The 26642-nt window shown below is 38.4% G+C and overlaps 1 protein-coding gene across 1 annotated transcript in view; it reads left to right on the top strand.

Annotated features, from left to right (window-relative positions):
- Positions 1-26642, top strand: part of FoxK (forkhead box K) — a 278192-nt gene that overhangs the window by 208095 nt on the left and 43455 nt on the right. The window contains exon 9 of the mRNA XM_067150284.2: positions 9024-9144. Coding sequence (XP_067006385.1) covers positions 9024-9144 — 121 coding nt within the window. The remainder of the gene's footprint in view (positions 1-9023; positions 9145-26642) is intronic.

Raw genomic sequence — 26642 nt, forward strand, 5'->3', positions numbered from 1 at the left:
GGACAAGCCCACGTACATGGCGTTCATAGATCTAGAAAAGGCATTCGATAATGTTGATTGGACCAAGCTATTTATGATTTTGAAGATGATAGGTATCAGATACCGAGAATGAAGAATTATCTACAATCTGTATAATAAACAGTCTGCAGTGATGAGAATCGAGGGCTTTGAAAATTAAGCAGCAATCCAGAAAGGAGTGAGGCAAGGCTGCAGTTTGTCCCCCCTCCTTTTCAGTGTTTACATAGAACAGGCAGTCAAGGAAATCAAAGAGGAATTTGGAAAGGGAATCACAATCCAAGGAGAGGAAATCAAAACTTTGAGATTTGCTGATGATATTGTTATTTTATCTGAGACTGCAGAAGATCTTGAGAAGCTGCTAAACGGTATGGACGAAGTCTTGGATAAGGAGTACAAAATGAAAATAAATAAGTCCAAATCAAAAGTAATGGAGTGCAGTCGAACGAAGGCAGGTGATGCAGGAAATATTAAATTAGGAAATGAAGTCTTAAAGGAAGTAGATGAATATTGTTACTTGGGTAGTAAAATAACTAACGATGGTAGAAGTAAGGAGGACATAAAATGCAGACTAGCACAAGCAAGGAAGAGCTTTCTTAAGAAAAGAAATTTGCTCACTTCAAACATTGATATCGGAATCAGAAAGATGTTTTTGAAGACTTTCGTGTGGAGCGTGGCATTGTATGGAAGTGAAACATGGACGATAACTAGCTCAGAAAGAAAGAGAATAGAAGCTTTTGAAATGTGGTGTTACAGAAAATGTTGAAGGTGAGATGGATAGATCGAATCACGAATGAAGAGATACTGAATCGAATTGGTGAGGGGAGATCGATTTGGCTAAATTTGACGAGAAGAAGAAATAGAATGATAGGACACATCTTAAGACACCTAGGACTTGTTCAGTTGGTTTTTGAAGGAAGTGTAGGTGGTAAGAACGGTAGGTGTAGACCAAGGTATGAATATGACAAGCAGATTAGAGCAGATGTAGGATGCAATAGTTACGTAGAAATGGAAAGGTTAGCACAGGATAGGGTGGCATGGGAAGCTGCATCAAACCAGTCTATGGACTGATGACTCAAACCCAACACACAATGTAATTTCACGCCATCTCTCTATTGAAAGCTCCGAATATACTGTTTAAACATAATGCTGGCAACCAAGACTGAGTTAGCTGGAAAATTGATCATTTCCAATAATGGACCAGTTATATTGTAATTACATCCCACTTAGTTGAGAAACTCATCTCCTTACTTCAATGTCTCCCCAGTCCAAAGTTTGCAATATTATCATGACACTACTCTTCGTGACACACCCTGACTGATTGCACTAAGTAATGTTGCAGAGTGTGTGGAATGAAAATCTAATTCACTCTGTTCTAAATTGTGGATTGACAATCAAAAGAAGAGGATACTGATTTGATAGGAGGTTGGATCTGGAAAAATTAACTTTTTTGCAACAAACTTATTAGCCTATTGTACAAGTTGGTGATTACTTGGGGAACTATTCCTATTAATTGTAGATTAAGAATCTGATGACTTCTGTGATATTTTACAACACGGTCAAAGATGTAATATAGGGATGTATCACGCAAAACTTGTCCGCTAGGCAGCGTAATAGTTGTACCCGGTGTGCGCTTTCCGCTGCTCGATTGTTTTACACGAGACTCATATGGAGTATTCCTACATTTGTTATCATTGTAAAGAAACTTTTGCTTTAAATGCATGAAAATGGAGTTACCATATTCTGATAATGTTTTTAATAAGATGGGAAATGGTATAGGTCTAATGATGATTGCGGATTTGAAAGCAGAATTGAAGAAAAGGGGCAGAAAAATTTCCTCCGGAAAAAAAGCAACAATTGATTGAAAGGTAAGGACTAAATGCAGCAACTCCTTCTTTTAGCGTTTTTGTTAAGATGGAAGTCTTTAAGTACAAATCGCATTTTGAAAACATTCCTAATACGGTATTTTTCTTTTTTTTTTGCAGGTTAGAGGCGTACATAAGGCACAACAATGGTGTGACAGCAGTGCCTGGGTCTACATCCAGTATGACTGAATTGCATCTTCCTGCTGCGCACGAGTTTCAGGATCTTGTTTCGGATCATAAGAGAAATGTAAAGATTTCAAATTTGGAATTAAAGAATTATTTCGTATTCAGGAAGTCTGAAATTGATGGTGCTCCAGTGTCAAATTATAGGTCACTGTGTGATTCAGGGTACAGACTGTTCAATGACAGATTTGTTGAGTTTGTGAAGTGCTGTGTAGAACACATTGAAGTGTTTTTTAAAGGGCAGGTCCAGTCAGAATTTACAAAGAATAAGAAGTATAATTTAAATTTGAAGGAGCAGAATGTGAGTGTGTGGCTGGAGCTGGTCCCAAAGCAAGCTGTAAACATATTGCTACTGTCTGTTATGCTCTAGAGCATTTTTCTGTAGGGAAATCAAATGTGTTCAAATGTGCACACAGCTTTTGCAGACCTATCATCAACCAGCTAGTGCAAAGAAAACAATAAGCCCCATTAAAGTGGAACATTTACCATTAGCTCCTGATAGTTGCCCTGCCATGAAGTGAGACCCCCCTCTGGTATAAATCAAAGTGGGTATGAAGATTATGTACTTCTTCTTCTGCAAAATTCTCATCACAAACTTACATTTTCACATACCTTAAAGAGAAGGAAAGTATCTATGGAAGGAGTGTTGCATGACCATTTGTGTAATGCCAGTTGTTTGACATCATATGCAGAAAATCTAGTTGCTGTTGATGAGGGAAAAAGAGCTCAAGTGGAAAAAGACACAAGGGATCAGTGGAAGGAAACTATTTGGTTTCACGAAACGAAGTATCGCTTGACTGCAAGTACCTTTGGAAGAATTTGTCATACTAGGGATCCCGAGAAACTTGCCATGCAGTTGCTGAAGCCATCAGCATTTCTTAATAATGATATGAGATGGGATCTGCAGATGGAGAATTTAGCCAGGCTGAGATTTCAGGAGTTGACTGACTATAATGTGAAGAAATGTGGACTAATAATACATACAGACAAACATCCTTTAGCAGCATCGTGTGATGGACTTATTGGTGATTATGCAATTCTCGAATTAAAAGGACTTTCCAGCCAGAAACATTCAGAGGTTTGTGTCAGTGCAGTGCCTTATCTGGAAATGGTGTGTAACAATGTTTCATTGAAAAGGAAACACAATTATTTTTACCAAGTGCAAGGACAGCTTTATGTAACGGGATGATAATATTGCCTTTTTGTTGTATATACAACAGTGGACATCCTTATTGTTGAGGTTGAGAAAGACAATCTGTTCATAAAGGAAATTTCATTTGAACTAGACAAGTTTTACAAACAGTATTATGTTCCAGCATTGCTGTCTTAAAATGTGGTATGACATTCCTAAGTTTTTTCAGTAGCTTACTGTAATATTGCAATTTTCAGATTAAAATTTCAAACACCTCATCTTGTTAATATTTAGAAATTTCATGATCCATATTGAAGTGGGATTACAGTATTTAAAAATTAAGAGGGTTCCTCCTATTCAATACAAAGATATTTATTAATGTGAAAGAATCACATATCGTTCAAATGCTTCTTGAAGCAATGTATTATGCACAATTTAACACCAAACTTTCTGAAAGGAACGCTCAAAAAACATCGTACCGCACCACATTCCGTCCAAGCCCAACAAAATACGAACAAAATTTGGTTGAAACACGAACTTTGTTTTTTATATAAGAAAAAATCGTTTTAAAAAGTAAACTTTACGAGACTCATCTTGAAGCAGCCAATCTGCTTCCTGGCATTCAATGGAATTTATTTCTAAATCAGGCTAATAATAAAATGTTTGACATACTCTCACAAAAACAGTTTACGTTAGAGAAGAACTTATCTGCATTAAAAATGAACAGAATTGCATCAAAAACTCAGCCCAAAGAAACTAGTTTGCAAAGAAACTCAATCGAGAATTTCCATCCTCCTGTTGTCAATCTTTCGAACGTAATTTTAACCACGGAAGAAACTGCCATTTTAGCGAAGGGTCCGAAGCATAAAATACAGCGACAGTTAAAACAAACATTAAAGAATATATCTTTTCTTTTTACAGATCAAGAAAAATCAAAACTATTAAATATGAATTCAGGTCTACCCACAGTTAAAGCCCTCCCTAAAATACATAAAATTGACGTCCCTATCCGGCCTATTATTAACTATAAACCCACCCCCCTATATAAAATTGCGCAATTTGTTCAACGATTTTTAACTAAGAACTATCAATTTCTCTCTAAAAAATCCATCAAGAACACTACTGAACTAGTTGAAGAAATGAAGTCATTTAAAGTACAACCCAACCATACCCTTCATTCTTTCGACATAGTAAATATGTATCCAAGCATACCCACAACCAAACTTTTCTCCATTATTGAAGATAACTTTAACAAACAGAGATCTCTTAGCAAATTAGAAATACAAGATTTTATTTCTCTTATGAAACTGATCATCAACAATAATTTCTTTAAATTCGATGAAACCATCTATCAACAAAATGGACTGGCTATGGGATCACCCGCTTCGGGAATTCTAGCGGACATTTATTTAGATTTTCTGGAATATACAAAAATAAATAGCAATACTTTTCCAAACATCCTCATGTGGGCCAGATATGTTGACGACACATTTGTTATAATGGATGAAGAAATCAAGAATGCGACCTCTACCCTGCAAGAACTAAACAATATTGACCCCCACATCAAATTTACACTTAGTCTGAAAATAATAAAGTAATTAATTTTCTGGATTTAACTATCCTCAGAAATCCATCTGCTCTTTCATATAGAATTTTCAGAAAACAGACACAAACTGCCAATACTATTCGTCAAGATTCCATACACCCTCAAACACACAAACGTGCAGCGTATAATAGCATGGTTCATCGTGCATTCACGATACCTATATCTAAAAAAGACCTCAATAGCGAACTCAACCCTATAAGAGCAATCGCCAAATTCAGCGGTTACAGCAGATCCTTTATAGAACAGATAATCAATAAATTTAGTCACCGGCCCAAGACTACTCTCACTAAAGAAAAACCTATAACTAATGTTTCATCTACTTTTACATTCAACAACGGTATCCATCAAATCACCAATGTTTTTCGAAAACATAACGTAAAAATCTTCTTCAGAACTAATAATAGGACCTCAGAAATCATACATAATTCAACATCAGTCAACACCTCTAACAGATTTTCCAAATCTGGAATCTATAGATTCAAGTGTATCGACTGCAGCGCCTCCTACGTGGGACAAACAGGACGCAACTTCATAACCAGATATTCAGAGCACGTCAACGCGGTAAGGTATAAAAAGTTTTCTGCTATAGGCCAACACATTCACGACTCTAATCATAAGTTTACTGATACAGAACATGATTTTGAAATACTTCAAATAACAAACAAAGGGCCAATTATGAACATCGTCGAAAACTGTTTCATTCATTGCGATCAATATTTCAACCCTAACTATAATTTAAATGAAATTTCCGAGAAAACTAATATTCTTTATGATCTCTTAATTAAATGGCTAAGAAATATTAGACCACCTAAAAAAATTCGATCTTTCAAACCATACGCAGTACATATCCACATCATTTACCCCCACTACCACATCCTTCGGCCCCACCTTAGCTCCATGACAGTTGCTCCGCCTCTACCCCTCCCCTCTCCTCTCTTACGCCTCGCCCCTTAACCTTATAATTGCATCCATCAGTCCAGCTCTGTCCACCGATCACTCAGGCTGCTCAAGGTGAGTTCGTTTCTAGTATTCTCTGGGTTTTTCTAGACTTTTCTTTTTGATCTTTCCTTCCGATCATTTGCCTAATTCAACTTCTAATTTCTTCCCCAGGTTCCTCAACCCATATTGAAGTGGGAATTAATTCTTTGGATCTTACCAAGTTCATGTTTACGTTTATTTTCCGGAACCAAACTACAGAACACGCATAGTGTCAACTTCATATGACAATAAACCTCGCAGCATAATTTAACTGTTTTAGAAAACTAAAGTTATATATAAGCTAGACAAACCGCCATGGGTATACAACAACGGAGTCATCATTTTAACGGATTTTAAAATGGAATGCAACTTCATCTACCATATTTTATTTTATATTTATCTGTGCAAATGTTATAGTGTGTTTTTAAAGTTGTTTTAAAGTCATATTTCATATTCATCCATGCAGATGTTATAGTGTGTATAAAGTTGTTTTAGGGTTTTATTGTGTTTGCCCGATTTGACTTTGTGGCTGATGATGGCACATATCTGGTGCCGAAACTAGTACCTCATTTGAACGATATGTGATTCTTTCACATTAATAAATATCTTTGTATTGAATAGGCGGAACCCTCTTAATTTTTAAATATTGTAACCTCATCTTTTATAATGATACAGCAATAAACTTTGTTTTATACCTACCCATCCATAATGGATTTTTAAAGTTACAAAGCATGTAACAAACAAAGATAATTCTACTAGATAAGTGAATTTTACTGTGATGCAGTTTTGATTGTAGAATTTTATAGGTTTTACCTGATCCTCTTTCAACATTAATTATTTTTGAGGCAATCCTTCTTGTTTCAAGATTTTCAAAAGGAGTAAACTGTTTTTTACCCTTTAATAAAGGAGGGATATTTAAAGAGACACCTTTTACACATAGCAAGTCTTGAATGTTGAAACCCCTGTCAGCCATTATTGCATCTCCTTCTAAAAGTTCCAATAATCCAGAACGTATAAATAATTGTCTATCAGAAATGACACCCCCATATACATCAGAGATGAAACGAATAAAACCAGATGGATTAATTCCTATGAATACTTTAACTGTATTACAATTTTTTTAATTTGAGAAAGTTGCTTGCTGAGCTGTTGGATTTTTTGGTTTCGTTATGGTGACTTCAGTGGCATCTATAATTACCCTTGTTGTGGGATATTTCTCCTTAAATAAAAGTGGACTGTTAGCAAATACTGTATCCCTATCTAGCCAAATATTCAGCTCACTAAACTGACAATACATAAAATTAATCCACACATTGAAAATCTGGCCTACCACAGCTTTTCGGACACCAAATGACAGTCCCAGTTCAACATCCCACTTGTTGGTTCTCAGTTTCATTATTGTCATAAGGAAGCAGTATTCTGGAGGAAGTGGAAATACCTGTAAATTAAAACTATTATCTCCAAGAATAGAGAACACTAAATTAAAATGGTCTAGGTCCTCAAATCCAATATAGAGTAATGTAGCATCTGGATTTGACATAATATTTTCAGTATGCAGGATACTACACTGTCTTGTTTGAGTGCCTACATCTTTTGTTACTAGCACTTCTGAAGATGGTTCTTCTATGTTGGGCACCTCTTCTTCTTCAAATGCTGCTACCTCATGTGGATCTGCCTCCACCACCGCACACGGTGTTATTGCTGTTTTCCTACTTCTATATCTTCTTGCTCTCGGAGTTATTTCCAAGGTACCAGTGCCACATCATGAAAATATCAAAGGTACAGCGTGCTCCTTAAGTCTTCGTCTTTCGCCTAAAATTATTGAAAAAGGTCGTATTAAATCCTCAGAATGTCACTACCTTATTATAAAATTATTTTTAATTAGTACTAATTAGCTTACTTACCAGTTTCAGTAATGACATAATCTTCAACTGTAAAATGTTTTGAGCAGACCTTGATATTAGGAGTCACATTTTTATGCCATAGGTCCTGCCTACGAATCGCATGCAACCACTTTTTACGGAAAGGATTCTGTTTAGGAAATTGATGATATGAATAGGGACACAGCATTAGTCAGGAATCACAATTTTCTTGTTGTCTTTGCTGTTGTTACGATATATTAAATCTTAAACTTCATCATTTAACTAGGCAACTTCCATTAAAAACGCATACAAACAAATGACGATCGACAAGCTCATACCAGGTGTTACTCGTGAGACATCTATCGGTAGTGTTTCAGTACATCCCTATTGAGCATTTCAATAACTTTGCAAAGAACTTCTTTCTTTGCTCTGACAATTAGACTAATAAATTCAGGATACAAACAAGATATTGACAGCTTTCAGTATTTTGAGCTTCAACTCACTGGTTTGTGAAAACAAAGTCTCAGCATATGACAGTTCTGTACCTCCAACCCATAGACTGTGAACCAGTATATTCAGCAGATTCATTACTCATAAAGCCTGCTAGCTACTCCAGGAACAGGGAATAAGTGTTTCATTTAGAAATGAAGATTATCCCCTTTGTACCAGTTTTGTTATTGAATACAGTTACAGTATATGTATCTGTTATTATTGAATACACCCTGGATGTAACAGTTAGGCACTATCCCTATCTGTCATTGATATGAATGTCCGACTCGTTGGCTGAATGGTCAGCGTACTAGCCTTCGGTTCAGAGGGTCCCGGGTTCGATTCCCGGCCGGGTCGGGGATTTTAACCTTAATTGGTTAATTCCAGTGGCCCGGGGGCTGGGTGTTTGTGCTGTCCCCAACATCCCTGCAACTCACACACCACACATAACACTATCCTCCACCACAATAACACGCAGTTACCTACACATGGCAGATGCCGTCCACCCTCATCGGAGGGTCTGCCTTACAAGGGCTGCACTCGGCTAGTAATAGCCACACGAAATATATATTGATATGAATTTAGAAATGCCTCTCAGGATGGATACAGAAAATTGTCTTGGATTTGGATAAAACTATTGATTTGTGGCGCTCTAATTCTTTCATGATATGTATCCTAGTAATACTAAAAGACAAGTGATATTCCTCTGATACAGGGTACATGGAGTTTCATATAATGCTAATCTTATACAAAATACAAGTTGCATGTTAAGAATGATCATTTGACTGAGTGATAATCACTTGAAACTTCGTGGCTACACTTGCATTTCATGTTAATGTTTCACCCTCTGTTGTATGGTGATCTAATTTTTGTTTTATGTTTACTCCTAACAGAGAAGTACCTGGTACCAAATAGTGCAGCTACGTTAGTCAGTGTGGCTGAAGAGCGCTCATCATCTCCTGCCGCATTTTCACCTGCGCCTGTGATAGTACAGGCTGCATACACCAACTACAGGTGAATAACACTACTGTTTTTAGCATCTATTTACTCCTGTATTGACTTGTATAATCTAAAAAGAAACTATTTAAAATAGAATACTGGAAAAATCTGCCTTGCCAACACACTTAATCAGTTTTATGTTAATCAATCTTATTTATTCACTAAAAACATTGTACATGTTTCAAGAAAAACATTCTCTTCCTAGCAAAACAACTATTTTTGAATTACACTGCTTGACAAAAAAATTGAATCACTCAGAAGGGGATGGGGAAACAAAATGAAACTTTGCATGTTGAGAGAGTATGTGGTGTTATTTCAGTGCTTACAAAATAGGCAAATTTACAAAAAAACTCGGCAGTACGAGCCCATTTATCAGTATGACGTTGAACCCTCTCTGACTTGGATGCATGCACTGATTCAGTTGGGAAGGGTGTCATAAAGCTGTGGTATCCTCTCCTGAGGCAGGCTGGCCCACAACTATTGTAACTGGTCCTTAATATCCTGGATGGAGTTGATGTCCGAGCTGTAGGTGCTTAATTTTTGTTGCACTCTTTGTATGTTTCCCAATATCCCCAATGTGAATGAAAGCTAAATTTAGAAACAGTTGTTTTGCCAGTCAGCAAGTAAAATTTACACACAAACATTGAATTGGATGTTGTGAAACTGGAAGAATTTAATCCTCTCTAGTATCTTGGCAGTGTTATAACAAGTGATAGTCTAGTCTTGTGCAGAAATCAGTAGGTTTCAAGGAGGTGCTAAGTTTTACCATCAAATCAGGAACCTCCAGGAACCTTCCCAATAAGAGTCAAAGAACCCTTTATCAGGCCTACTTCTTACCACTAGCAGAGTACAGCCTTGAATCTTGTGCCATTAGTAGTAGAGAAAGAACAGTAAAGACAGAGAAAAGATTGAGATTTTGACGTAAGTAACAAGAAGAGATGGTAAATCCATTCATCCATTATCTAAAGGCATATCCTGTAGGTGACTCATAATTTTATGCTGGGGGGGAGATGTGATAAGTGGGCGACCAGCTACCAGTATTATGAAGGCGGGAATAATTAATGTTATGACCCTGAGACAGAAGAGTTGACTGACTTGATGGAAAAATGGAAAGTTGCAATGATGAGACTCAGGGAAGTCAAGTGGAAGGGAAAGGGAGTGAAGAAGATGAGTAGAGGACACACCCTATAATAGAGTGATGGATGTGAGGTAAAAAATGGAGTAGGAGTGATGGTTAATAAAACCCTGTATGAATATGTGGATAAGGTAGATTATGGTAGTGACAGAATAATCAGAATACGACTGAAGACGAAAGGAGGAGTGAAATACTCTATCCAAGTTTATGCCCTCCAAACTGGAAACAGGGAGGGAAATATAGAGGAATTCTTGGAGACACTCAAGGAAGTGATGATGTGGAAATGATAGTCATGGAAGACCTGAATGCGCAGGCTGGAAATGACAGAATTTGGGGGGGGGGGGGGAGTTATTGGTCCTTTTGGATATGGAAAAAGAAACAGCGAGGGAGATAAGTTGATAGGTTTTTGTGAGAGAAATGGGAGGATTGTGGGTAACACTTGGGTAAGAAAGAAGAATAGTGGAGAGATCACTAGATATGGCTGGGTAGAAAGAAGGATAAACACTTCTATTGATTCATTTTTGGTAGAGAAAACAAATTATAAACAGTTAATGGATGTAACCAAGAAATGACAGGTGGACAAATGCATAGTGTAAATAATGGTTTGAGGAAAGAAGCAGAAGCAAGAGGAACTATGATTAAAGAGAGAAGCAGGAGTTTAAAGGATCTATGGGGTAAACAATGTAAAAGTGATGAAGGCATAGTAATGAAACGTAAAAAGTCAAGTTGTATTAGTAAGTAAGCTAGGTAATAATGAAAAGTTATTTGGTTTGTAAATAATTAGATTGAAAAATGTTAAGAAGTTAAATTTGGTAAGTGGCGAAATGTTATGGTATAGGCCTTAAGGGGTGGTGTAAGTGGAGTATAGTGAAGTATATCAGAATTTAATAATGTTTTTAGTTTAGTAATGTTTTATTTTACCTGGCAAGATTAAGGCCTTCAGGCCTTCTCTTCCATCTAACCAGGAACTGAAATATACATATATTGCATTGTATTACTTACAATAACTAGATCTAATACAAATTAAATTAATAATAATACAAGAATGGTGAGATTATATTAAGATGAAATGAATTAAGATTAATTTAATAAATTAAGATTAAATTAAGATTAAATAAATCAGATATAAAAAGGGATAAATTCTTAAAACTAATATCCTACATGAAAGAAGAAAAAAGGCAGTACATAAAATTTGATTTTAAAGACAAATCGGATAAGAATTTTAGACTCTCTACCAGGACATCCATAACAATAGAATGGTTGTAAGTAGCAGCATCAAGTTTACAGATGATACTTACTGGTGCATAAAATGTCTCCAAAGTGCTTCCTTGAAAGTGCGAATAGCGCTTAACCCCCTGATATTTTCGGGAAGGAGGTTCCACTCACGGCAGGCAATTACTGTGAATGATTTATCATAGATGACAGTTCTATGAGTAGGTAAAGCAAGGATGGAATTATTAGTGGATCTGGTGTTAAGACTGTGATAAGAGGATAAGTATTTGAAATATGAAGTAAGGTAAAATGGTTGTGAAGAATGAAGGATTTTATGGAGATGGCATAGGGAATGCACAGTGTGACGGATTTCTAGTCGGGGCCAAGACAGATGGTTATATGAAGGAGTTACGTGGTCATAGTACCGTAGGTTACAGACGTATCTCACACAAGCATTTTGACCACGTTGTAATCTACTCAATAACTTGCCTCGAGCATCTCTATAAATCGCGTCACAGTAGTCGAAATGAGGGAAAACCAGACTTTCTACCAGCATTTTTTTTTAGTTTTTCAGGAAATAAGTATTTATACCCGCGCAGCATGTGCAATACAGAGAATGTTTTCTGGGTGATGTTCGGGATATGCGTTTTCCATGACATATCATCGAAATTAATGCCTAGGACTTTTACTGATGACATGAATGGTATGTTACTATTACACAACCTTATAGATGGAATCTCTGGTCGATTGACCTTCGTGAGTAGTTTTGGGTATCAAAGGATGATGGCTTGCGTTTTTGCTGGGTTTAACCTAAGCCCACATCTCAAAGACCAAGAAGAAAATGATGTTAGATCCTGATTGATTTTGTCTATGGCCGAAAGTATTAGATTTGGAGATGTATGGAGGTACATTTGTACATCATCAGCATAAATATGGTATTTGCAGTGCGTTAGGTTTTGGGAGACATCATTAATGTAAATAGAAAAAAGAAGGGGTCCTAACACTGACCCTTGGGGCACACCACACTGCACAGACCGCCAAGTTGATTTGTTTATTCTATCTGTAACACAGTGCCGACGGCCATGCAGGTAGGAATGCAACCAAAGGAGGGCGCTGTCCGAGAAATGGAGGGAATACAATTTCGAGAGCAAAATGTCAATGTCAACAGAGTCAAAAGCTTTGCTCAAATCTAGGAGTATTAAAACTATCACTTCCTTGTTGTCCATAGCTTCTCGGATGTCTTCTGTGACCTTCAGTAGTGCCGTTGTAGTACTGTGTGCTTGACGAAAACCAGATTGTAGTGGGTCAAATAAGTTATAAGTCGTCATGTAGTCTGTTATTTGTCTATGAGCGATGAACTCTAGCGCTTTGGATAAAGCTGAAAGTATGCAGATGGCTCTGTAGTCAGATGGTTCAGAAGGGGAAGCTACTTTTTTTAGAGGACGTATAATGCCCGCTTTCCGTATTTCGGGAAATGTGCTGTCTACAAGGGAAGAGTTAAATATGTTAATTAGTGCAGGTAACATCACATCCAGAATAATTTTTATCATCTCTATTCCTATACTGTCATTTCCTTTTGCCGTTGATGTTATCCGATTTATAGCAAACCTGACTTGTGAGTGGGTTGCTGGACGGAAGTAGAAGTTTTCTCTATCTGTTCGCGTCTTTGCATAATTCGCGCCTAGAACTTCCTGTTTCAGCGCTGCATTTAATGTGCAGTTAAATGAAAAATGATCGTTCAGTTTTTCCAAGGGTATATTTATTTCGTCATCGTCTCGTCCGTTGGTAATTCCAAAGCTCTTCATGGATTTCCACAACACAGCTGTTGAAACATTTGGTTGAATTAAACTGTGAGCGTGTCGTAGTTTCGCATTTCTGATCTGTTGGATCGTAGCGTTTCTCAGTCTCTTATAGTTCAGTAGAATGTCAGGAGTGCAGTGTTTCTTAACTCGTCTATAAGCAGCATCGCGTTCAGCCATTAGTGCTCTAATCTCATCTGAGAGCCAAGGAGCTGGCTTCTGCGTAACTCGAGCCTTCTTTTCAGGGACGTGTCTATCGTACAGTTCAGTCATATGTTGATTGAAGAGAGTCACTTTGTCATTTATGTCTTTAAGTTTAAATATGTCATGCCATGGCACTGCAACTGCGTCTTGTAAAAGTTTAATCTTATCAATTCTTCGTAGATCTCTATATGAAATTATTTTCGATTTGAACTTAGGACTTTTAATAGAATAGGCCATAAATATAGCATCATGTCGCGATATACCTGGGACACTAATTTGACCGTGATGAAGAACTAATTCAGGTTGGTTAGTGGCAATGAGATCAGTTAAGGTGTGTGATGTGTAGCGTTGAGAGGGAGAAACGTTAAATTGCAAGCTTTAAATGAAGTTAAAAGTTGGGTTGTCTGAGGAGAGTTAGGTTCAAGAAGGTTTATGTTGATGTCGCCCATTATAATTATATTTGAGTAATCAGTGACTAAATCTTGTAATTGAGTCTCTAGATCGCATAAAAAACCCGCTTTCGGTGGCTTATATACTACACCCAGAAGACATTTTACTTCACTCACAGTTATTTCCAGGAACATGAACTCAGGTTTTCGCTCGTACGGACCTGGAGACCTACAGATTATTTTAGGGCGTAAGCTGGTCATAACATACGCAGCGGTACCCCCGGAGGGATTATTTAATCTGTCGGATCTAAGAAATGTATAACCCGCCAGCTGCAGTCTTTCTATTGCGTGATGTGGTTTTAACCAAGATTCAGAGATTAATATTGCGTGGAAACTGGGAGGCATAAATAGGGCTTTTATTTCGTCCATTCGCGCGTCCGCAAGGAAGCTTTGAGCGTTGATATGGCAAATCTTTAAAGCATTACTGTACGGAGAAAGCTGGTGGTTAATGATGTCCCTTGTCGACTGGGAATGGCAAGAAAGCTCAGATGACAATAGGTGTATGTTGCCTGCACAGCTGGTTCCAGCGACATTGGGGGAGGGCGGAGTAAGTGAAAGGTTTTGAGGAATGTTTGCAAGGGAGAGGGGAGCCTGTTCGTTTGTCTCAAGTTCGTTATCAGGGGGACTGTAACTTACGTTGTTCTCAGTAATGTTGGAAACGATTATGACAATAATGGGAATGGAAATAACAATTTACAGCGATCAATACGATAATGGCAATGTGTCAGTAATGTAAGTGGAAATAAACACGACAAAAATAAGGCACTGAACCCAGTCTACTGCTACTAACACCAATCTACCACTACGGCAAGTAAAAGTAAACTATATTACTAATTACGTTCTAATAGAGAGTTAGAGTGAATTATGATATACTACAAGGTTAACTCTAAAATTAAACTACAATAGAAAGTAACAAAATGTTGTGATCATTTCTCCTGCATATCACTTTAGTTCATTTAACTGTTCCATAGTGCACACTTTAAACTTATTTGATCCTATTTTTATATTGATTACTCCATCAATGCTCCATACCTGGCGTACACCGAACCTCGAAATTGCCTCCTTAAGGACTGCGAGTCTTGTTGCAGTCAGATCCTCTCTTACTGTGACCGCCGTTCCCTTAAGGCCTCTTTTCTTGTGGAAGATTTCACTCCGCTTACGGTAGGAAACGAATTTCACTATCAGAGGTCGTGGCTTCGCACCCAGTCGTCTTCCAATGCGATGGCTCCTGTCAATGTCCCGAAGGTCAAGGTCGACACCGAGATCTCTTGCGATGCTTATTGCGATGACATCGGGATCTTCTCCTTCCTTTTCCGGAATGCTGAAAATACGGATACTTTGCCGCCGCTGGTATCGCTCCAGTTCATCTTGCTTGTTTTTAAAGTCACTCTTGATTTTCACAAGTTCCCTGTCCTTAGCTTGAAGCTGATCTTGTAATACTTTGACACTTTCCTTGTATTCCGCTCTTAGTTCCTGGAGCTGCAACATTAGGGGCTGTAACTGTTCGGCTACGGCCTGCTTAACGAGTTCTTGTATGCTGGCGCCATGTGGCGGGCTGGCTTGGGGAAGCTTCTTAGGAGCCATTATGACAACTTAGTAGTAGAACACTGATAGTTTACTGTAGTTAGCTGCACACGTTGAACTTCAGCACGAATGTAATAACGTCTTTATCACTTCAAGCACGTTAACTTCAACACGAATGTAATTCTTCATCACTTCAAGCACTATATCACCTGCAATTTACAATTTTTGCGAGAGAAAGTTTGCGTGCGAGTAGCAGCTAGCGGCCATCACGTATTATAAGTGAAGGTAAGAGTGATGATGATTAAGAGGTTGATTTGGTGGTGCATAAGAGTGATTAATTATTATAATGAAGGTTGGCTGAAAGATGGTTGGTGTTTGGTCTTACAAGGGAACATCGACAATGGTCAAGTTGCCGATCGCAAAGAAACTTGGAAAACACATTGAGGTACACGTAAAAACGATGTCAGCATCAAGTTTGGGTGCCAACATTCATTAGGGCGTTAACTACGGGGCCTAAAAGTTGCGACATTTCAAATTCCGCGCGATCAGCGATGAATACCTGCTGGCCAATGCTAAGCCTGCACACTGCGTGCTTGGAGACACGCTTCTGCACCTCCTCCCCTCCATGCTCCAGTTGGTTCGCCACCGCACGTTTCCCTTTTCTCCGCGCTTGCCGGCTGCTTAGCTGTTCAACGGGACCGGCTCTATACTTTGCTTCTTTTCGTACTATAATTATTGAAATCCTTTAAATAACGTCCCATTTCACACATAATGATAATAAATAACCTACACTAACATACCCGTATTTTATTCAAATGTCACATTTTCATTCCTGTTAATTCCGGTGAGTTGTCACATTCGTGGGTACAACTCCAAGTTAAGTACCACCAGGCGTGGTCAAACGTGGGATGGGGAACTGCGTCCTACCTACGCTTAAATTATTATTTACTTCTAAAACGCCTTAAAGCTGTCAGTAGTGTCCTTTAGATTTGACATACATATGGAATTAATTAAATTAAATCATCCACCACTAAATAAATCTCCGGCCTTTAAACAACGTTAAATACCTTTTTATGTAAAGAAATTACATCCCGGGTAGAGGATCTCATTGAATGTAATGAGATTCGCTACCTCGGGATATCAAAAGCTGGTTATAGGTCCAGATCTTCATTTTATGTCCCCTCCCCACCCCCCCACCCCCCACCCATTTTGTATACGCTATCAGTTGTGTCATAACGAAACGACATCGTGGACGACAACAACAACAATTATAAACTCCGAGTTTGAAACTACTGGTATATTCCGTATTGCGTACTCTGGTATAAGGAATAGGCCTATATTTAGAATGTTTTTATTTGTGCTTGTACTGAACGATTTATTTATGTTTTGCAGTGACAGGCACAACACATTTCAATTGCAGCAATGGTTGTCGAATATAAATACATTTAATGCATAGGCAACTTTGATATGAGTATGACATGGAATGTAGTAAAGTTTGACGTAATAAGAAAAGCATTGAAAAATAAAAAAGATGTGCCTTTATATATGCAGTAGATATACAGTAATCACAGACAGGCCTGCAGTCTTACTGTACCGGTACTTTTGCGTTATAGCTGACGAAAGTCTATGTATTCAACAAGTACCGATATTAAAGTATCACACTAACGTCTTCTGGGTATAATGGCAGTTATATACGCAAAAGGCTAAATGGCTGTTGTACGAACTGGTACAACAACAAACAATTACAAGGCAACACAATAAATTACTCCGTATAGGCCTACATTACATCGGGCAAACTCCCCGCCAGTAACTGATAGTAAACAAAAACAATCTTTGGTCTATTCGAAAGATTAAAAAATAGTGAAAAGAAAACCGAAACAAAACACAATTAACAACAGGCGCCATTTTTTTGCTAATTGCTTTACGTCGCACCGACACAGATAGGTTTTATGGCGGCGATGGGATAGGAATGGCCTAGGAGTCGGAAGGAAGCGGCCGTGGCCTTAATTAAGGTACAACCCCAGCATTTGCCTGGTGTGAAAATGGGAAACCACGCAAAACCATCTTCAGGGCTGCCAACAGTGGGATTCGAACCCACAATCTCTCGGATGCAATCTCACAGTCGTGCACCTCTAACCTCACGGCCAACTCACCAGGTGCAAACGTTTTCATAAACATTTCAGAAAATGTAAACTGACCTATACAATGTGGAAATTACAAAGGAGAGATATGAGGAAGGCTGATAGATTACCCAAAGTGTAACACCGGTTCTTTTCGTCAGCTAAGAAAACGGGCTGGCGAGGGGAAAGGGAAACGTGCGGTGGCGAACCAATTGGAGCGTGGAGGGGAGGAGGTGCAGAGGCGTGTCTCCAAGCACGCATTGTGCAGGCTTAGCATTGGCCAGCAGGTATTCATCGCTGATCACGCAGAATTTGAAATGTCGCAACTTTTAGGCCCCGTAGTTAATGCCCTAATGAATGTTGGCACCCAAAATTGATGCTGACATCGTTTTTAAGTGTACCTCAATGTGTTTTCCGAGTTTCATCGCGATCGACGATTTAACCATTGCCGATGTTTCCTTGTTAGAGTTAATGTTAAGAAGATAATTGTGGTAAATGATGGAGTGTGTTTGTTAATTATATAAGAGGAAGTAAGTTACTGGAGGAATTGTATTGTTATCTGTAAGAGATTGACTTGGTGGTATGTAAGAGCGATTAATTATTGGGTTTGGTGATATAATGAAGTGTGGTTGTAAGGTGGTTGGAGTTTGGTCTTCGAGTGCTTAGAGTGATTAGAGTTATTGTTAAAAAGTTTAATATGGTAAGTGGTGGAGTGTGTTTGTTAATTGTATAAGAGGAAGTAAATGAATGGTGGAAATGTATTCTTAGTTGTAAGAGGTAGATTTGGTGGTGTGTAAGAGTGATTAATTATTGATATTGGTGATATAATAAAGGGTGGCTGTAAGTTGGTTGGTGGTTGGTCTTAGAGAGAATAGAGTTATTGTTAAGAAGCTGAATTAGGTAGGTGGTGGAGTGTGTTTATTAATTGTATTTGAGCTAAGAATGAGTAATTTAATATATATTTTAATGTGGAGTTTGGATTGGTGCAAATGGAGTATAGTTAAGTATATCAGAAATATAAGTGAAGGTAATTGTCATTATAGTTAAGAGGTTGAATTGGTGATGTGTAAGAGTGATTTCCCCCTGTGGGTGGGGGCGGTAGAATAACACCCACGGTATCCTCTGCCTGTCGTAAGAGGCCACTAAAAGAGGCCCCAGGGGCTCTAAACTTTGGAGCGTGGGTTGGCGTCCACGGGGCCCTTAGCTGAGTCCTGGCATTGCTTCCACTTACTTGTGCCAGGCTCCTCACTTTCATCTATCCTATCCGACCTCCCTTGGTCAACTCTTGTTCTTTTCAGACCCCGACGCTATTAGGTTTGCGAGGGCTAGGGAGTCTTTCATTTTCACGCCCTTCGTGGCCCTTGTCTTCCTTTGGCCGATATCTTCATTCTTCGAAGTGTCGGACCCCTTCCATTTTTTCTCTATGATTAGTGTTATATAGAGGATGGTTGCCTAGTTGTACTTCCTCTTAAAACAATAATCACCACCACCACCTGTAAGAGTGATTAATTATTATAATTAAGGTTGGCTGAAAGGTGGTTAGAGTTTGGGCTAAGAGTTATTGTTATGAAGCTAAATTTGGTAAATGGTGAAGTGTGTTTGTGATTTGTATAAGAGGCAGAAAGTTAATGATCGAATTGTATTGTTATTTGTGTTGGATTGACTTGGTGATATGTGAGAGTGATTAATATTTGAGTTTGATGATATAATGAAGGGTGGCTGTAAGGTGGTTGGAATTTAGTCTGTAAGTGATTAGAGGTACTGTTAAGAAGCTAAATTAGATACGTGGTGGAGTGTGCTTGTTAATTGTATTTTAGCAAAGAGTGAGCAAGTTATTTAATGTGTAATTTAATGTGTAGTTTGGATTATTGCGGCTTGGAAGTGTTTCCGGTTTGCTAAGAGTAATAAATTTATTTAAATGGTAAGAAGTTGGAGGATGAGGTCATAGGGAATAACGAGAGGTAACTTGAAAGTAGAACAGTGCACAAGGAGGAATCAGTAAAAAAAAAATATTTAAAAAAATAGAGGTCACAGACTCGGCAGATGACACAACATTATGGTTGGTCAGCAAGTTGTAACAGATCGTGAGTGAATATGTAGAAGTGGAATGTATTATGACTTGCTGTGTCAGCCAGGAGAGGAAAAGTAGAGCATTGCCCTTCGTATGGGTGGCCATGTGTCAGGTTGTCATAGTGCTAATTTATTTTAAATTTTCCTTGTTTTTTTAAGTTGATTTTTTTTTCTGTTCATACAGTTGCCATGTGTATGATTTTGTTTTGTTTTGCCAATGCTTTGATGAGGTATTATTGTGACATATTACCATGGCATTCAGACCTCCAATAGGGGCTGGCCAGGGGCCATTTTGCCGTGGTGACAGTTATTCACTCTAGTTTTCTCTATTTTGGTTGTTTGACTCCTTATTTTACATAATTTAATTTAATCTAACTTCTTGTTGATGTATTTACTGTGTTTCCTTGTAGTTTGTGTATTTGTTCAATAAGTGGAATTGAAGAGCTTGTTTAGGTATGGTCATTACACAGCATCTAATAAGGGAGGAAACTCTGTATAGGCCCATTAAATAAATATATAAATTAAATACAGTTAATGGATGTAACAGCACTACCATGCGAGACATTTGATGGAGACCACAGAGTACTGGTAGAAAAATAGAAAATAGGTAAAATTTTGTGAGTAACAGAAATAAGAGAGAAGAAAATAAAAGTATGGAAATTTAAAGTTGAAGGAACTGAAGCTTAGCAAATTGTAGAAATTTTAAAAGGAGAAATTTCATGAGAAATTAAAACATCACATCCCTATATCAAGAATGGAAGGTGAAGAAGAACAATGGACCAAATTTAAAAACACTTTTGTAAGCTGTGCAGAGGAGATTTATGACAGGACTACTGTGAGGGTAAAGGAAAAGGAGACACCGTGGTGGAAGAGGAAGGTAAAGGAGGTTGGTTGTTAAACTAAAGAAGAATGCCTAGCAGAAAGAAGTAAGATTAGGTATCAGGAAATTAAAAGTAAGTATTAAAACAATGGTAAATGAGCAAAAGAAAAAAATGTTGGAAAGATTCACACAAGACTTGGAAAATGATGTTGTATGTATGGATTGATAAAAACTAAGATAACATCTACACATAGCAAGTGAAGGAAGTGAGTGGAAATGCAATAATAGACCCAGAGGAGATAAAGAATTGTTAGATTACTTCAATAAACTCCTGAATGTTTTTTTTCTCTTTACATCGCACCAACTCAGATAGGTCTTATGGTGACGATGGGACAGGAAAGGCCTAGGAATGGGAAGGAAGCGGCTGTGGCCTTAATTAAGGTACAGTCCCAGCATTTGCCTGGTGTGAAAATGGGAAACTATGGAAGACCATCTTCAGGTTTGCCGACAGTGGGGTTCGAACCCACTATCTCCTGGATGCGAGCTCACAGCTGCGCGGCCCTACCCGCACGGCCAACTCACCCGGTACTCCTGAATGTGAGAAATGATGAAGTGAGTGTAGTATATATATCTCGTATGGTTGTACAAGTACACAAAAGTTTACAAATAATCAAATGGAAATATCCAAATTTGACGACCATTCCAGAGCACATGGTGTCACTTTGTGTAGAGTCTTCAGACCACCGTCAAATGCACGAAGTGGGCACTCTTAAACAATGTGTTGTATGGTTTGGTCCTCCATTCCACAGTCACAGGCAGCAGATGTACAGAAACCCCATTTCTTTAAGGTGTGGCCACACCTCCCTTGACCCGTTCTAACACGGTTCAGCTTTGACCAGGTTTGGCGTGGTAGTTGGAATCCCTCTACCTTCTTTGTAGGATCTTCAACCAGGTGAGCATTTTTGGGTGGATGTTCGTTCCAACGTTGTTGCCACTTGTGGGTCATGTTGAAAGAATTGATACCTTCTAAATCAACCCAGGGTGGCTTGCGTGATTTCAAACATGTTGTTGGTGGATCTTGCAGGGCATCATACAACGGAGAGTTCTTATGAGGGATGATCTTCTTGAGCAAGCTTACCTTAGCTGCTTTCCTCCTTAGATCTTGCGGAGCGATATTAGCTAGGACTGGTAGCAACTGTGTAGGAGTAGATCTAACAGTACCATTGGTCTCATTGAGTTGCACATCAATCTTAGTGGTATGACCACTGTTTTCCCATACAGGGGCACAATATTCACCAGCAGAATACACAAGAGCGAGTGCAGCAGAACGTAGAGTATTAGCGTCTGCACCCCAGCTGCTTCCGGCAATCTTGCGGAGTAGATTCACTCTTGAGACAAGTTTCCTCGATAACTTGATGCACTGTTGTTTGAATGCCAAGGACCGATCCAGAGTGATTCCAAGATATATTGGATTGTAGTTATGGGGTACTTCGATTCCGTCAAAAGTCACATGTAGCTTCCTTTGGGCTTCTTTATTATTTAGATGGAATGCAGTAACCGCAGTCTTGTTTGGGTTGGGTTGAAGTCTCCATTTGTGGAAGTAATCACTTATTTTTGCCAGATCACTAGTTAGAACATTCTCACAGTTCATGAAATCTTTACTCGGGATAATTAATGCTAGGTCGTCTGCATACTGGATTTTCATGGAATCTGTGTGAGGCATGTCATGGATGTACAGGTTAAACAAAATGGGGGCCAGAACTGATCCCTGAGGTAGGCCATTGTTTAGAATCCTCCACCTGCTAGCTTGCCCATTCAGGAACACCTTAAAGCGCCTGTCAGAAAGCTTGTTGTTCATTAAAAGTGCCAACTTTTGATATGGGATGATTTCAATAAATTTGAACATCAAGCCCTCCCTCCATACAGTGTCGTAAGCTGCTGTAAGATCCACAAAAACTGCAGCTGATTTGAGACCTCGTTGAAATCCAGCTTCTACTACAGTTGTCAATGTTAAGACCTGGTCGCAGCAACTCCGATGTTTCCTAAAGCCACCTTGTTCGATCGGGATGATTTGATCAATGGCCTCCTGAAAGCGATTTAGAATAAGCCTTTCTAGTAGCTTATAGGTCATGCTGGGTAGTGATATTGGTCAATAATGAGAAGCATCAGTTCCATCTTTTCCCGGTTTCAGGATGGCAATTATCTTAGCCTGTTCAAAAAGCTTCGGGAATTTTCCAGTTTTCAGAATTTCATTGAAAAATCCAATAAGCCAAATCTTTGTTTTCAGTTCGATGGCTTTAAGAAACTCTGATATATGCCATCCATGCCAGCGGCTTTGTTTACCTTTAGCATATTCAAGGCTTTATCGAGTTCCTCAATGCAGAAGTCACGTGAGTAGATTGGGTGTGGTTTTAGATGGGACCTCTTTATGTACAGTTCATACTTCACAGTTCGTGTCTGTTCTTTGTCTATTTTAGTTTTTGAAATATTCATCAGTCTGGATGCAACAGCATTAGCATTCACATGTGTGACTGTACTTGGCAACCTGGGATCTGTACCAAGTTTTGTAATGAGGTTCCAGGCTTTCCGACTAGAATGTGTGAAGTTCAGTCCTGCCGTTGTTTTATGCCATTTTTCTCTTCTGTTCTTATTCAGAGCTTTCAAGAGGTCATCAGCTGTCACATCATCGTGATATTCTTGATATTTGGCATATAACTCATCACATTCTTGGGACCATTCGGGGATGTACTCCTTCCGAAAACCACGTGGGATACATTTCCTGGCATTAACTTAATCGCACCCACAAATCGTTCATAATTGGATGGTACTGGAGGAATCCATTGAACGGTATTATCTAGACCTTTCCGAAATAGTTCCCAGTTTGCAAGTTGAAAATTCCATCGAGTTGAGGCACGGAGGTGACTAATAGAATTTCAGTACCAAAATGAATTATGACTGGCCTATGCTGACTGTGTGGGAAAGACTTGATGACTTTCCGTTGTGTCATTTCATTATTTCCAGATCTAGATATGATGCAAAAATCAGGAGGATAATCCTTTAACCATCTGCCAGATCGGAACGTTCCAGGATCTTTAGCATTATACACAAGCTGAAGATTGTGCATGTCCATCCATTCATTTAGAATAGCTCCATTTTGGCCTTCTTTCTGGTATCCCCAGACATGACTTTGACTGTTGAAATCACCAACATACACAACTGGATGACTGAAGAATCTTACAGGTGGATTTGGCCAACTAACTTGCGGTGGTTTGTAAATATTTGCAACCGTAGTGCCGGCAACTTCTACACCCAAAACAGAAATATCTGCCGTTCTATCCTGGTAAGTGACTGTAGTCAGTAAGATGGGACCTGACATATGTTGCAATGCCATACTGTTCATCATTTATGGACCCAACCAGAACGTATCCATAAATTCTTCCTCTTCTGTAAAGATCTGCATCATTTTTGGTGTGAGTCTCCTGTATTGCTATAACATCTACTTTGTTCTGCAGCATCAGACGTGAAAGGTATTGACTCTTAGCAGAGGAAATCGATTCAATGTTCAAGTGACATATTCGTAAGCTGTTACCAATAGGAATTGATGAGTGTTCTGTGAATGGTTGGTCCTGAAAAGGACTTTTCGTTCGTAAGTGGTAAATGAGGATGATCCAGAAACGGAGAATGATATTTCAATGGGAAAGGTGGAAATGGCTGTAAACAAATTAAAACAGGAAAATCAGTAGGTATGGATGAAATACAGTAGAAGTCCCTTATAGAGAGAGAATTCATAACAGCGAAAAATTTACTCGCTATAACGGATTGTCGTTATATCCGATTTTTGTATAAAAGTCGGAAAACCCCCCCATACACATTTAAAATTGGTATGAAACGGCAATCAATTTGTTCAAAACTTGTGTTTCCGCAGATGATATCCATACTGCAGCTTACTTGTTTGTTATTTTCGAAATCCGATACAACGTGAAAGTATATGTTTAATTTCATTCTGAATAAATATAGTACCATATTTCTCCTAAACCAAGATGAACCCCACTTTTTCCTTCAAAAAATTTAAATCAGGCTAAAAAAGTACTTTGTAAAATCATATGAATGCCTTTGTTGTACAGTTTTAGACTATTTTTAGATGCCGAACATTAACTTTCTTTATGCTTTTTTTTTTTTTTTTTTTTCCCAGCTGCACAATTATTCTTTATTTCCGCGGTTTTAAGGACTATTAACTTAAAATTGGCATCATAATACTGAAGAGAACCCATTGAAAATTTGCCGGCAATACCTATTCCATGCGCCTCTACAATACGACAATCCATCAGGAAATTATTCTTGCGCTCTATAAAACTGTTTCCTTTTACTCAGCATCAGATATAACTGGCTACCTCTACACACACGTCTCGCTTGCCGGGTTCGGCCAAATTCAGTGGCTAGCAATGTATAGGCCTAATCGTGGACGTTGAAAGTCAACGAACGAGTTTATTGCGCCACGGTATGACCATTCTGCCCTTGCGTTTTTCGTGCACGTACCTCACAATTTCATCTTCGACTTCTTTAAAGCGACCTTATTGTGGACCACTGAATACATTTTTTGTATAGTACGCATTATTTTTAGCTCTTTGTCTTCACGCTAACACCAAATAAAGGCTTTAGTTAGGCCTATGCCGTACTTTCTTGCGGCTGCACAATTATTCTATGCTTATGAGTGTTTAATAACCATTAACTTAAAATTGGCTTCATAATATCAACTAGAATCCGTTGAAAATTTGCCGGCGATACCTTTTCCACGTATCTTTACAATACGACTTTCCATCGCGAAAATATTCCTGCTGTCTATAAAACTTAATTTTACTAAGTGTCGAGTACAATAGACGCGTTATAACTCTGCCACTGAGTAGCCATGGCTTTTCTAAGAATTTGAAGGCTCGCATGTTTTGATGCCATTCTGCAGACTTGAGAAACGTTTTTGTAGAAGCTAATAGAACACCATACTCTCTTCACTATTTCCTGAGATCCAGTGACGTTACACACAGGCACTGTACAACCGGTTGTCCCGGCTAGCGCTGTAGGCTATAGTAAAGAGGCGGTCGTTTATTGTCACTGAGTTTTGTGCGCATGTGAAAAGAAGCAGCGTGGTTACCGCGGTAGTTGCCAGTTGTATCCATTAACTTACTGTTAGGCCGCGAATGCAAGACAATCCTTGAGTTTTCGCATGAGATTCTAAGAAAAAATAAGTCTTGGATTCGGAGAAATACGGTATCACTCCAGAGGTTTCTGTGGCAAAAACTTCAGTTTTCTTCTTCAAACAGTGTCACCTAACGTAACTGTATATGTATCATGAAAACATATTTGAAACACATGTAGAGAAATGATAACCTACTCGCTCTCACAACACAAATATCAGTAAATAAGAGTGTTTAGCACGATCCGGGATTATGGCAAGCAATACAAGAATAATAATAAATAGAACACTTACCAAGAAATCCAAAGGAAAAGGTCAACGCAAGTTGTGGAAACAAGGGCACAAGAGGCCGAGTGGATCAATTAAAACTAAGTTTTAATTAATAGTTGGCTGAAATAACAAATCCTCAGATTTGATTTTTTTTTTTTTTAAGGAAACTTTAATAGAGGCTAAATTGATTAAAACAAAACTCCGACCCTGTCTAACAATCTATAAATTAAAATATTTGAAATATCATTCATCAATTGAAGATTATTTAAGAAAAAAAAATTATTAGCACCAATTTTACAATGGTTGCTAAAATTGAACATCACATGGATACGATCACCACCTGTTCCTCAAATATTTCTCAATACTAAATTTTGAAAGATTGAATCCGTAATTTTCCACCTCCTTATAACGCCAGAACAGCTTCAATTTTCCTTAAATACCACGCATTAGTAGATTCCGTTGACTAGATTAGTCCAGTAGAGAAACACATTCAAATGTACTCACAAGGTCGGAGAATAACAACTCTTAGGGCCGGTTGCATAAAAATCGCTCACTGTAGTTCAGTTTTGATCGAAGATCGGAAATGAACTTCGTTCTTTTCTCTGTGTGAGTTGTATAACACTAATCTGAGATCACTGAACCAAGTTCAGTTTTGATCTAAGGTCGACGAAACAGAGTTGACAACATCGCTAAACAAGAGAGATAATTGCGATTGTATCGAA

Source organism: Anabrus simplex, chromosome 6 (assembly GCF_040414725.1).
Source record: "Anabrus simplex isolate iqAnaSimp1 chromosome 6, ASM4041472v1, whole genome shotgun sequence".
Classification (NCBI taxonomy): domain Eukaryota; kingdom Metazoa; phylum Arthropoda; class Insecta; order Orthoptera; family Tettigoniidae; genus Anabrus; species Anabrus simplex.